General features: G+C 37.8%; 1 protein-coding gene across 2 annotated transcripts; it reads left to right on the forward strand.

Annotated features, from left to right (window-relative positions):
- The first annotated feature begins 4256 nt into the window (after nt 1–4256).
- Nucleotides 4257–13712, forward strand: LOC126610095 (indole-3-acetic acid-amido synthetase GH3.10-like). 2 transcript variants are annotated; one of them, XM_050278067.1, is made up of 6 exons: nt 4257–5105; nt 5352–5453; nt 5662–6482; nt 7644–7713; nt 12430–12499; nt 13068–13307. In XM_050278067.1, exons 1-6 carry the CDS (start codon nt 4798–4800, stop codon nt 13086–13088), a joined length of 1392 nt encoding a protein of 463 aa, XP_050134024.1. In that variant the 5' UTR covers nt 4257–4797; the 3' UTR covers nt 13089–13307. The 2 variants fall into 2 exon arrangements, with proteins under 2 accessions (XP_050134024.1, XP_050134023.1); XM_050278066.1 differs by lacking the exons at nt 7644–7713; nt 12430–12499 and having other exon boundaries at nt 4462–5105; nt 13068–13712.
- The last annotated feature ends 761 nt before the right edge of the window (nt 13713–14473 follow it).

Raw genomic sequence — 14473 nt, forward strand, 5'->3', positions numbered from 1 at the left:
TTAATTCTTTACTTAATTACAAACTCACAGTTCTAGGCTATACATCACTGTCACTTAAGATTTGTAATTATATCATGACAAGAACCATAATAGGGTGGGGGAAAGCAGATTATAGCATTGTACTTTGAGCCTAATCACGAAGAGATAAAGTGATAGGCAACAAAGGTAAACATTACATGTTAAATCACAAAGAAACTTTAGGCAGAGTATTACACCAAGAGATTTTATCAAATGCTCAAAGTTCGTTAGCACCTTTTTAATTAATCATTGATTCTATATCAAGTGGAATCGGGTGCAGAGTTGGGTGAGAGCAATAGACAGAGAAATTTATAATTTGTGAAAATTATCTTGCACATGACGTGAATCGAATCTCGTGAAATCAGAGCACGAAATTGAAAACCCCCACATGATCAGAAAAAAGGATCGTGGTTTCTGATTGAGTGGCTCCTAAACTGACACTCAGATGCTTGACTAAATTCATCACAACTAAAATCTTCAATAATAATTGTAATTTCCTATATCTTCTAGACATTATCATTTGGATAAGCTTTTAATTGTGCACATAACCAGAACTAGTGATGTGACATGGAGAAAATGAAGCTACAAAAATTGGGCATGTTGACGAAGATATAAACCGCCCTAAGCATAAACACATTTAGGAGGCAGGTAATGTTCTAAAACTCGGTTTAAACAGCACCTAGGCGCTTAGACGGTGAAGGCCCACTGCGATTTAGGACAAATCGTTTCAAAAAATCGGTCTGGAGCTAGTCGGTTTTGTTTTTTGTATTTGTTTTTTTATTAATTGTATGCTTTTTTCTTTTTTAGTTTCATGATGGTATAATTATGGAAATAATGTACCTAATTTGCAAATAATGGATTGACTACAAGTTCATCCAATTGTGAAATGAATTGGAGCACTGTTGAGGGGATACATACAAAAAAAAAGAAATAAATTAGACACAACAAGGTTAAATAATTTAGTCTATGTCAAATCTAATGTAATGATCATTAACAAAAAAAAATTAGTCTATTATCTAAGAATACTCCTCATTATGATTATATCCTTACTGTTTTTAAATATTGAACTTGTTGGATGGATGTACTTTTTGTATTCTTCTACTTTTATTTTTGCATTTTATCATTATTTTATTATTCATAAAAGTGTAGTTTTTTTAAGTGTAATTAGGCATTTATTTACAAGATCTATAATAAATTTATATAAATTCGTCTAGGCCAGCTGCTAAAATGCTAAGCTCCTACTTGTCGCTCAATTAGTGCCTAGCATTTTTTTAGAACCTTGAACGCAGGGGACCATTTATGGATTATCTACCAAGGAATGTGGGACACTTCACCATAATCTGCACCACTGCATGAAGTGATTTTCGTATTTCCAATTTGTTATTTCCCCTCTATCATTTTTTTATTTATTTTTCTAATTTTTGGATGAACAGATGAAAGGACGATCGCGGAATATAAAATAAATAAAAAAACTTGGATGCCATTTTTTAATTTTATTTTCTAGTTTTGGGATGGACAAAGTCTTTTGCTCTATGGAAAGCGGTTCGAATTGTCACATCAAACAATACTTACTCCAACCAAAAGCCTTCTTCTTTTTTTTGTTGGAAAGTGATTTTTACACTTTAATTTTAGGAAACTTTAACGAAAAGCATCCGGTACTGTTCACTTTAACGAAAAACCACATTTTTACACTAAAAAGTCAATCTTTGTACTATTCACTTTACCCTTTATTTTGTCCTTATCATTAAAACTTAAAGTTTTCAAACCATTTTCATTAGTTTTCCTTTAATTTTAGTGTCTTTGATTGAATTGAATAAATCAACAAAAAAATTAAGAAAAGAAATAACTGAAAAAAGTGCATGATTATCTTTCCGATCATGAAGTTAAATGTTTTGTCTTAGTCTTCTAGCCTAGTAAATGTGGGTTGGCTACTAGCTCATCTAGAAGGGAACTCTTGACACACCCCGACCCCGATATTCCCCGAATATCAGGATAGGCACGTGATGGCCGACACCTGAGGTGACGAAAGCCATTTATTGAAATACAAGAGAAATGATTAGGAGAAACACGCACGATTAAACATCTGAATCCAAAGGGAGTTACAAACAAAGTTTAGGGAAATAGCTAGAGTGCGCAAAACACGTTCGAAGTCAAGATCACAAAAGGAAAGATCATTACAAATATTACACAAGTGGAAGATAGACTGCTACTGGTAGGGGAATGCCTCATATGATGCCTCGTAGTCCTCGTTCCAAGACCTGAATGGGGGCGCAAAACAAGGGTGAGTGGACCAAGTTTATATACATACATAGTACGAAAACAGTTATGAACATACTAACCCCCACAGTTTAATAATGAAAACTACTAGAATAATAAGTGATAAGCTTTTCAGAAACCTTTAGCATGCCATAAAACAATTCATATATCCATCTGCAAATCAATCTCAGAAAATCATATCAGAAATCATATCAGAAATCGTATCAGGAAGCATAACACAAGTTGTGCTGCTAGTGAGTGCACTGAATAACAATACTCCCGGCCCAATGCCTGCACCTCAGTCTCTGTGCCCGTAGCCAGAGATATCTCCCTCCCGGCCCAATGCCTGTCTCCGTGTCCCTCAGCCTTTTGCTAGGGATTATTTCTCCCGGCCTTAATGCCAACACCAGATCCTCGCCCCAGGTGGCATAGTGTTCACTAGGTACGCACAAAACATAATTCATCTCTAAAATACAACTTCGTAGCATAAATTCATCGATCCTTTATACTACGAAGAGGTGTTCGAAAGTCATTTGTAACACATTCTTAGCATCCTATCGTCATCGATCAGATAGTCTACCAGAATGAGGGTTGTTTAGAAAATACAATATAATGAAAATAGTTCAAAATATATATAATCAATCATAATTAAATCATCATGCTTCCTGTAAAGTATTCCTCAAAACAATAATTCTGCAAGGCATGCTATTAAATTATGCAATTCTATCAATAAAACATGCAATAATCTCTAGCGAAAGGCTGAGGGACACGGAGACAGGCATTGGGCCGAGAGGGAGATATCTCTGGCTACGGGCATTGAGGCCGGGAGAAATAATCCCTAGCGAAAAGCTGAGGGACACGGAGACAGGCATTAGGCCGGGAGGGAGATATCTCTGGCTACGGGCACAGAGACTGAGGTGCAGGCATTGGGCCGAGAGTATTGTTATTCAGTGCACTCACTAGCAGCACAACTTGTGTTATGCTTCCTGATACGATTTCTGATATGATTTCTGATATGATTTTCTGAGATTGATTTGCAGATGGATATATGAATTGTTTTATGGCATGCTAAAGGTTTCTGAAAAGCTTATCACTTATTATTCTAGTAGTTTTCATTATTAAACTGTGGGGGTTAGTATGTTCATAACTGTTTTCGTACTATGTATGTATATAAACTTGGTCCACTCACCCTTGTTTTGCGCCCCCATTCAAGTCTTGGAACGATGACTACGAGGCATCATACGAGGCATTCCCCTACCAGTAGCAGTCTATCTTCCACTTGTGTAATATTTGTAATGATCTTTCCTTTTGTGATCTTGACTTCGAACGTGTTTTGCGCACTCTAGCTATTTCCCTAAACTTTGTTTGTAACTCCCTTTGGATTCAGATGTTTAATCGTGCGTGTTTCTCCTAATCATTTCTCTTGTATTTCAATAAATGGCTTTTGTCACCTCAGGTGTCGGCCAGCATGTGCCTATCCTGATATTCGGGGAATATCGGGGTCGATGCGTGTCAACTCTAAACCCTAGATTTGATAATATATACTTGTTTGAGTGACATTAAACTACTTGATTATAGTAGATTTGAGGGACTTATTGGAAAATGATCCTCCTTGGATTCTTTTCCGGAGATCCTAGGATTCTACAATCGTGACCGTTCATCGTACATCGTGGGGTCAGAAATTATTTCAAAATTTAAAATTTAAAATTAAATATAAATAGTACTTGACAAAAAATGATCACACGATGTACGATGAATAGTCACGATCACAGGATCCCTAGGATTCTCAGGAAAAAGATCTGGCGAGGATCCTTTTCCCTTACAGATTTGATCAATGTTGTCATGGTAGGTAGGTCGGGTGTTCATCTTTTAGCCTCATGCCATATCTGAGAAAATCTTCGATATCACCGATATATATCATTATGTTAGATTTACTCATTATGAGCGAGACACTCACACAGAATATGTCCTCGGTGCGAGATCATTTATTCAGTGTCCACCCATCTCTTTGCCCCAATGTCATAAAATCCTTCTAATAATTGGAGGGATAATAGCTAGAGCATGGTGCTGTAGCCCAAGCTGTCAATATTGCTGATTGCCTTTGGTCCCCTGGCAACTCTTGTCACCATATATATCATTTCATACAAGAATCTCTCTCTCTCTCTCCCACACACCCCCCCCCCCCCCCCCCCCCCCCCAAAAAAGAAAAGAAAAGGATGATACTATGTATGTCTTGTGGTTTACAAAACCATCCTACAATTCTAAGATCGCTGTGCAACCAACATTAGAAGGTTGGTTGAGTTTTTGAATATATGACAAAGACTCCATAGATAAGTTGCTATAATCCAAGAGAGATATTTCGGTTTTGAATCAGTTGTGGTCTATATATTCATACAGTACTTGCTACTAATTAAGTGGCCCCCCACTAAAAATTCGAAGTTGTAACAACATTGTTCTTCTTTTTTTTTTTTCTGCAATATTATTTCCTCCTCTGAATACCCTGCAGCCACAAAAACCTCTCCAATGGAACCATCTGTGTGTGGAGAAGATGATATAGTTAGGTGGTTTAAGGAGGTGACGGAGAACGCCGGCTTGGTTCAAACGCAGACGCTCCGGCGGATACTTGAGCTGAACTTCGAAGTGGAATATCTCAAGAAATGGTTGGGGGACATCGAAATCAAAGAGGTAGATGCATGTGTGTTGGAATCACTCTACACTTCTTTGGTGCCTCTTGCTTCACATGCAGATTTAGAACCTTACATTCAAAGAATTGCAAATGGGGACTCAGGCCCCATTCTCACAAAACAACCTATGACTACTCTCTCCTTAAGGTTAGCTTCTTATTCATAAAACTTGAGATATGCTTCAAATTATTCCCAGTTTCCTACTATATTAAAATAAATATATATATATATATATATATATATATATATATATATACTTAGAATATCGCTCGAATAAAATGGAACTTTTTTGTGTTTTTTGGTATTGGATTCGACGAATAAAACCATTACATGTATATGTTCTCACTTTGTTGAAGGGTCTAATGGTCTTCTTTGGTTACATTTTTTTTCTAGTTCTGGAACCACTGAAGGAAGACAGAAGTACCTACCATTTACGCGCCACAGTTCACAGACCACTCTTCAAATTTTTAGGCTGGCTGCAGCTTATAGATCAAGGTTTAAACTTTCTCTTAAATTTCAGTCCAGTACCATCCCAATTCATTAGACTATTATATATTTAGCTACCTACTTTTACAGATTTTCATGTTTATATGAAGTTATAAACCTTTATATTTACAACTATATTTCAACAGTACTAGTTAGTTATCATTAAAACTTGTATAACCGTGGCCCTTTAATTTTAGTTTATTCATCTTGATCGTAGGGTATATCCGACGAGGGAAGGAGGGAGGATCCTTGAATTCATATACAGCAGTAGACAATTCAAAACCAAGGGAGGATTAACAGCAGGAACAGCCACAACTCACTACTACGCCAGCCCGGAATTCAAAATCAAACAAGAAAAAACCAAGTCATTCACTTGCAGCCCCGAAGAGGTCATTTCGAATGGTGACAGCAAGCAATCGACATATTGTCACCTCCTCCTCGGCCTCTTCTTCTCCGAGCAAGTAGAGTTCATTACCTCTGCCTTTGCCTACAGTATAGTGCAGTCCTTTATAGCTTTCGAAGAGCTCTGGAAGGAGTTGTACATTGACATTCGAGATGGCACTCTCAGTAAACGAATCGATCTCCCGAAAGTGAGAAAAGCTGTCTTGGGTATCATCTCGCCAAACCCAATTCTAGCTTCGAAAATAGAAGCTTGTTGCAGGGAGTTGGAGGGTTTGGATTGGTTTGGTCTAATTCCAAAGCTTTGGCCTAATGCCAAGTATGTGTACTCTATAATGACAGGATCAATGCAGCCGTATGTGAAAAAACTCCTGCGATATGCAGCGGAAGTGCCGCTAGTAAGTGCAGAATATGGATCAACTGAGAGTTGGATTGGGGTGAATGTGGATCCTTGTTTGCCTCCGGAGGATGTGACATTTGCAGTGGTGCCAACTTTTTCCTACTTTGAGTTCATACCACTTCATAGACAGAAGCAAGATTACAATTTGGTCATGGATGATTTCATAGAAGATAAACCAGTCCCATTGTCACAAGTCAAGGTTGGACAAGAGTATGAGATTGTCCTCACTACTATCACTGGTAAGTAGTCACTATTGCATAGGGACAGAGTTAGAATTTTCTTTTAGTGGGGGCAATCTGAAAATCAATTAAGAAAACCTTATTATAGTATGGCTTATAATCAATATGAAAATAGGGATGATTTCAAATGATAATGTATCACAATTCCAATGTTACAAAAATTTCAATGTAGTAGTGGAAAGTGGCAAAGTGATAAGAAATTTATTAATACATATTTACGCAAGAGTGAGGTTTTTCAGTTTGAATGACAAAATAAGAGCACTTTTGCTCATATAACATTTGATATGGAGTATACATAGTATGAAAGCATGTTAAATACTAGGTACATATATTTTCTTCAAAAATAACACATGTATATTATATAATTATAGTCTGCAACTTAACAAACTAATCACTTGAGTGGGGGCATATGCCCCCAATGAGCCTTCATTGGCTCTGCCCTTGCTATTGCACATGCCTTTTTATTTCTTACTTACACCTATTTACTTTTTGCATGGGTGTGTGAAAATTATTCCCCATAGTCTAATTTTGCATGCTAAAACTCAAGTCGAAGTGAGTGCTTTTTAGGTTTGTTGATGAATCTATTTTACAATCCTTAATAGTTTAGCTCAACTTCTTGTCCCGACCATAATGATCACGTGCCAATAAATGAGTTATCGGAATGTTCGTGAAAAAGTGGTGACAGGTCATTCTATCAAACTTTCATAACAAATCACTTCATAATCCTTATTACCTAGGGAGCAAATATCAACGTAACCCTTTTCATTAATAGAACTTTGAACTGGACATGTTTAAGCATCGATCATTGCTATATGCTATCCTACAACAAACCAAACCTTGATGGAGGAACACACAGATGTGAACTGTCGATTATTTGCAGATCAGCAGCAATCTTGGAAATATCTGGTCCCTTTCCCTTGACACTTGCCCACAAGTTGAAATTTGGAAAAATTGGGTACCTTCTAAATGTTGAAATGGTATCAGGCTTTATACTTTTGGTTGATTAATACACAAGATTGAAGCTTTAAAACCAGAAAATCTAAGAAGGAAGAGCACAGAGAGTAAGAGAATGTTTTTGTATATATTTTCTATATCTGAAAGGTCAGAGCATACAGGCTTATATTCCTCTAATCAGTCAAATGCTAAGATCCTATTTTTCAGGGAGCAAGGACTCATCTCCAGCCATTCATCCCATCGGAGGCTACGATTCTTCCACTTGGAGAAGGATCGGGTAACACAATACATCCCAAACAGATAAGACTAACAGCTGTATAGATTTCTAAAACAGGAAATAAAGCTAGCCGTTACAAGTTTAAAAACTAACGGCTATTTCTAAAAATAGCAGTTCTTCATCTTTTCGAATTCTTCATTCTCTTCACTTTCAACCTGCAGGATTGTCATCTGCAAGTTGATTTAAGCTCAGTATGCAGCTTAATTCTCAACAGCCTCTCCTAAGCTGCTTACTGGCTTAACTCCAAGCCTTAATCTCAAATGATTAAAACTGTCTTTTGGCGAAGCCTTTGTAAAAATGTCTGCAAGTTGTTCTTCACTTCTGCAAAATTGCAAATCAATCACACCTTCTTGCAGGGTTTCTCTTATGAAGTGATACCTTCTGTTTATATGTCTAGTCCTCTGATGAAAAACAGGATTCTTTGCCATAGATATAGCCGACATATTGTCACAGAACAAAGGTGTTGCCTCAGTTTGCATCTCCCCAAAATCATCAAGAACAAACCTTAACCAAATGGACTGTGCTGTTGCCTCAGATGCTAAGACATACTCAGCTTCAGCAGTTGATAGCGCAACTGTGTTTTGTTTTACAGATGCCCAAGAAAACACTCAACTGCCAAAACTAAATGCATAACCAGAGGTGCTTCTGCTATCATCTTCACTTCCTGCCCAATCTGCATCACAAAATCCAATGAGAATTGCAGATTTGTCCTTCTTATACTCAATGCCATAGTTAAGAGTCCCTTGCACGTATCTTAGTACTCTTCGTGCAACTCCCAAATGCTTCTTGGTAGGACTATTCATAAACCTTGATAACAAACTTGCAGCATACATCAGGTCAGGTCTAGTTGCTGTCAAATACAGTAGACTTCCTCCTATTTTCCTGTAAAGTCCTTCATCAGCTAATTCACTCCCATCCACTTTCTTTAGCTTTTCACCAGTAGGCAAAGGGATAGACACTGGTTTGCAATCTTCGAGCCCAAATTTCACAAGTAAGGACTTAGCATACTTACTTTGGTGTATGAACACACCTTGATCAGTTTGCAATATTCTCATGCCTAAGAAGTGATGTAGAAGGCCGAGATCAGACATTTCATATCTTTCCATCATTTCCTTTTTGAATTCACTGAGCATCTTGTCACTACTTCCAGTATATATAATGTCATCAACATAGATTGACACAATTATCAATCCTCCTTCATCATCAGATCTTGTATATAGTGTGGCTTCACTTGTGCTCCTTTTGAACTTGCACAGTGAGAGATATGCATCAATCTCACTGTACCAGGCTCTAGGTGCCTGTTTAAGTCCATATAAAGCCTTCCTTAACTTATAGACCTTGTGACCTGCATTTGCCAACTCAAAGCCCTCAGGCTGCTCAACATACACTTCTTCCTCAAGTACACCATTTAAAAATGCTGACTTAACATCCAACTGAAATAGCTTCCAACCTTTTTGTGCTGCAAGAGCAATGAGAGTTCGAATTATGTCTAACCTTGCCACTGGTGCAAAGGTTTCATTGTAGTCAATCCCAGGTTTCTGTGCATACCCTTTTGCTACAAGCCTAGCCTTGTGTTTTTGAACCGTTCCATCCAAGTTAAGCTTAGTTTTAAACACCCATTTCACACCTATAACTGGTTTATCAACTGGTCTCTCAACAAGTTCCCAAGTGTTGTTCTTTTCAATCATCTCCAACTCTGCATTCATAGCTTCTTGCCAGGCTTTATCACCTACTGCTTCTTGGTAGTTCTCTGGTTCTATAATACACATGTGACATCTTGCATACATATCTTCCAGAGTTCTGATCTTTACTGGAGTGGAGCTAGGTATTGAGCCTTGGCTGTGACTTCCACTCATCTCCTCAACTGATTCATTAACAGTGGTGTTTGAATGAGTATCTCCAGCATTATTAAACTGATTTACATCAGTTTGTTCTTCACTAACTTCATTTTCTGCTCCATTCCCTTCAAGATTGAAAGGTATTGAGATAGACTCCCCTTGGTTACTTTCCCACTTCCATGATTTGTCTTCACTGAAAATCACACTCCTTGAGAGTACAATTTTCTTAGATTGCAGATCATACACTCTATATCCCTTTTCACAGCTTCCATATCCCATGAAAATCCCCTTTCTGGTTTTGTCATCAAATTTCTGCCTCAAGGGTGATGGGACATGAGTATAACAGATACAACCAAATACTTTCAGATGCTTAATTCCAGGCTTCCTACCTGTGAAAGCTTCGAAAGGTGTTTTATCTATCACAGATGTTGTGAAGCATCTATTTTGGAGATATACAGCTGTACTCACAGCTTCTGCCCAGAAAATCACAGGGACTCCTTTTTCAGTCATCATAGATCTTGCCATCTCACAAATTGTTCTGTTCCTTCTCTCAGCAACTCCATTTTGCTGAGGAGAATAGGCAATGGTTAGTTGTCTCTCCATTCCCATGCTTGTACAGTAATCCAGGAACTCATGTGAGGTGTATTCACCACCTCTATCACTCCTTAATTTCTTCAAACTAAAGCCACTTTGCAGTTCAACAAAAGCTTTGAATTTTTTGAACACATTGAAGGTATCAGATTTATTTCTGAGAAAGTAAACCCAACACATTCTTGAGAAATCATCAATGAATGTGATGAAATACCTATTCCCTCCAATGGACTCATTTTGCATTGGTCCACACAAATCTGTGTGTACCAACTCAAGTGGATAGCTTGCTCTCCACACTTTTCCTTTGTCAAATGACTCTCTGTGATGTTTCCCTAAAACACAACCTTCACACACATCTTCCATTTCTGTCAAAGCAGGTAATCCAAGTACCATTTCCTTCTGTTGCATCTTCTTCATGCTAGCAAGGTTCAAATGTCCAAGTCTTCTGTGCCAGGTCCAAGAGTCTTCAATTACTGATGCTTTTCTTGCTGCAGGTGTCATAGATTCTAGTGACAGAGGGAAACATCGATTTCCTGTCATGATCACCTTTGCTACAACATTGTTGAGACTTCTATCATCAAAGATGACTGCCATATTGCCCCCAAATAGAACATAGTATCCATGCTCCATCATCTGGCCTACACTTAGTAAATTCTCATCCAAACCTGGAACCAGCAAAACTTCATTTATGTATCTTTTTCCATGCTGAGTTTCAACCACCAGAGTGCCTTTTCCAGTTGCTTGTACAAGATCTCCAGTGCCCATTTTGACTTTACAAGATACAGATCTGTCAATGTTTATTAACACAGACTCTTGAGATGTCATACCATACACTTCTATCTTGCATAATTGAAGAGTGACAAGCATAGAACATGGTTCCTATGGTTACCTCTTCTTCTTTTGCACAGTTAGCTACTTGCTTGTGACTATCACAGTCTTTTGCAATATGTCCAAATCGGTTGCATTTTCCACACTTGGCTTTTCCTTTGTATCTGCACACACCGAAATGGTATTTCTGACAAACTTGACACTGTGGTTTCACACAACTTTGACTACTACTTCCTTGCTTGTTCTGAGAGTTGAATCTATTGTTCCAATTTCCTCCAGAATTGTTGTTCCAGTTTGAGCCATTGTTGTTGCTCAAGTTTCCACTTTGAGACCAATTTGATCCCTTTTTGTATTGTCCCTGCCACTTTTGATTTGGTCTACTCTGTGACCCCTTGTAGGTACCCGAAGCTTGGTTATTTCCAACTCTTAGGCTACTAAAGGCTCTCTCAGTTCCTATCAATTTATCCCTTTCATCATGCAGATCTTCCCTTTTATCATAGACTTTGACAGATGCAATGACTTCTTCAACTCTAATAGCATCTAGGTCTCGAGTTTCCTCGATAATGGACACAATGGATTTATACCGCCTACTTAGACTCATTAACAATTTCTGCACAATTCTTTGTTCAGTCACATCTTCACCAAGGGATTTCAGATTGTTCACAATTCCAAAAAACCTACCCAAATAGTCATCTAGGTTTTCACTATCTATCATTCTCATATACTCAAAATCAGCCCTAACTGCTTGAAGTTTTACAACTCTTACCTTTTTATCTCCTCTGAACTCTCTTCTCAGAATGTCCCATGCCCCTTTTGCAGTCTTCTCATTTCTGATGCGAGGGAAAAGCTCATCGGTTATGGCTCCTTGTATGAGACTCAGCGCCTTGGCATTCTTTATTCTGTCTTCTCTGGAGATGGTAGGTGCTTCCACTGGAACTTGCTTAGCCTCACTACCTTCATCTCCAGAATCTTCTTCCTCCTCGAGAATCGGCTGTGGTTGTACTCCAATCTCTACTACATCCCATAGGTCATGCGCTATGAGGATAGTCTCCATCTTGACTGCCCAAAAATCATAGTTTGCACCATCAAACTGTGGAGTTCGTAAATCTCCACCTGAAGAACCTGATCCCACCATTTTCTTGGTGAATATCAGTGAACCAACAATAAAGGAACCACCTTTATCCCGTTTTGGGAATTTTTCAGGAAGAACCTCTCTCACAGTTTCACGCCCCTCTCTGGAATCAGACCTAGGGCTCTGATACCATGTTGAAATGGTATCAGGCTTTATACTTTTGGTTGATTAATACACAAAGATTGAAGCTTTAAAACCAGAAAATCTAAGAAGGAAGAGCACAGAGAGTAAGACAATGTTTTTGTATATATTTTCTATATCTGAAAGGTCAGAGCATACAGGCTTATATTCCTCTAATCAGTCAAATGCTAAGATCCTATTTTTCAGGGAGCAAGGACTCATCTCCAGCCATTCATCCCATCGGAGGCTACGATTCTTCCACTTGGAGAAGGATCGGGTAACACAGTACATCCCAAACAGATAAGACTAACAGCTGTATAGATTTCTAAAACAGGAAATAAAGCTAGCCGTTACAAGTTTAAAAACTAACGGCTATTTCTAAAAATAGCAGTTCTTCATCTTTTCGAATTCTTCATTCTCTTCACTTTCAACCTGCAGGATTGTCATCTGCAAGTTGATTTAAGCTCAGTATGCAGCTTAATTCTCAACACTAAACTCAGAGGATACGTGGACAAAATTAAGACCATAATATCATGGTCAAAAAACACATGGACATTGCTTTCTAGAGCCCTAGTAGGTCTGCATGATGTATTGATCGTGATTGAGTTAGTACCGAAGTTAAAAAAAGTAGATGGACATAAAAGCAAATCTTGCTCTTGGTTATATAGTCTATACCTAGAAAAAGTCTTAGAATTTACAAATGTGTGTTAGTTCAGTTAGTTGTTCTCGTTTCTATGTACTTGAATCTGAATTTGAATTCAGTTAGTTGTTCACATTTATATTTTTTTTCTCTATTTTTATTCAGTTAGTTGTTCACGTTTATATTTTTTTTCTCTATTTTTCAGGACTTTATAGGTACAGGCTAGGAGATGTGGTGGAAGTGGCAGGTTTCCACAATGGGACTCCAAAATTGAACTTTATATGCAGGAGAAAGCTTATTTTGACAGTAAACATAGACAAAAACACTGAAAAGGACCTTCAAATAGTGGTGGAGAGAGGGTCTCAACTATTGAGCAACTCCAAAGCAGAACTGATTGACTTCACAAGCCATGCTGATGTGCTAACCCAACCAGGCCACTACATAATATACTGGGAGATCAAAGGGGAAGTTGAAGAGAGGGTTCTTGGTGAATGTTGCAGAGAAATGGATGCATCTTTTGTGGATCATGGTTACGTTGTCTCGAGGGGAAACAATTCGATTGGACCTCTAGAGCTTCGAATTGTGGAAAAGGGAACGTTCAAGAAAATTTTGGAACATTTCTTAGGAAATGGATCGGCATTGAGCCAATTCAAGACCCCTAGGTGTACTAGCAACAAGGTGCTCTTAAGTATTCTCAACTTATGCACCATTAAAAGGGTTTACAGTACTGCATATGCTGATTAGCAACATTATTGTATTTGGCAAAGGTGCATATGGCGGGTTAAATTCTTCTGAAATTACATGTCGAAATCATTAGTTTGGCTCAGAAATAAAGTTTAATTCTATCTAATGTCGGCAATTTCTTTGTAGAGTTCTTGTGCTTATGCAATATATACATTCCCACGTGTGAAGGATAAAAACGATAATTTCTTCAAATTGTCTTTACTACTAGAATGTGAGAAGCCAACTTTGGTGTCCCAACCTTCACTAAAAATAATTGGACAACAATGCCCCTAAAACAAAAAAAAATTACAACTCACTAAAAATAATAGAAACAAAATAGCAGGGACACTTTTGTGACAAAAACTAAAATAAAAACAGAATTAAAAATCCAAATTATTGGAACCCTAAAAAAATAAAAGAAGAATTTCAGTTAAAGAGGAAAACCACTACAATAAAAACACCTGTTCAAAAAAAGAAGAATTGAAAGTGGTCCTTTGCCACAGTGATGGAGATGTGTGTTGCCCTTACGCCACAGCGTGAGTTCGAACTCCGCCAGCTCCCTAATCTAACAAATCTATCGTCTGACCAAAAAAAAAATTAATTGCATTGAAGAACGAATCACGGCGTTCGGCGCGTTTAGTTTTCAGATGCATAGCAGTTGCCATTCAGTTTTCAAACTCCATAAACTTTTATCACTGCCATTGCATTGTTCAGTAACAAAATTCCAGTTTACATGGGATGATGCAACACTTATATGATACTTTTCTTATTGGCTATATATGAATCATCATTATCTTGTGGATTACTATGCTTACCGTTTCTTATACATATGTTTGATTCCTGTTAAATTTTGTTGTATTATTTTTGTGTTTGTCATTGACAGGTAGC

Source organism: Malus sylvestris, chromosome 17, assembly GCF_916048215.2.
Source record: "Malus sylvestris chromosome 17, drMalSylv7.2, whole genome shotgun sequence".
Taxonomy (NCBI): domain Eukaryota; kingdom Viridiplantae; phylum Streptophyta; class Magnoliopsida; order Rosales; family Rosaceae; genus Malus; species Malus sylvestris.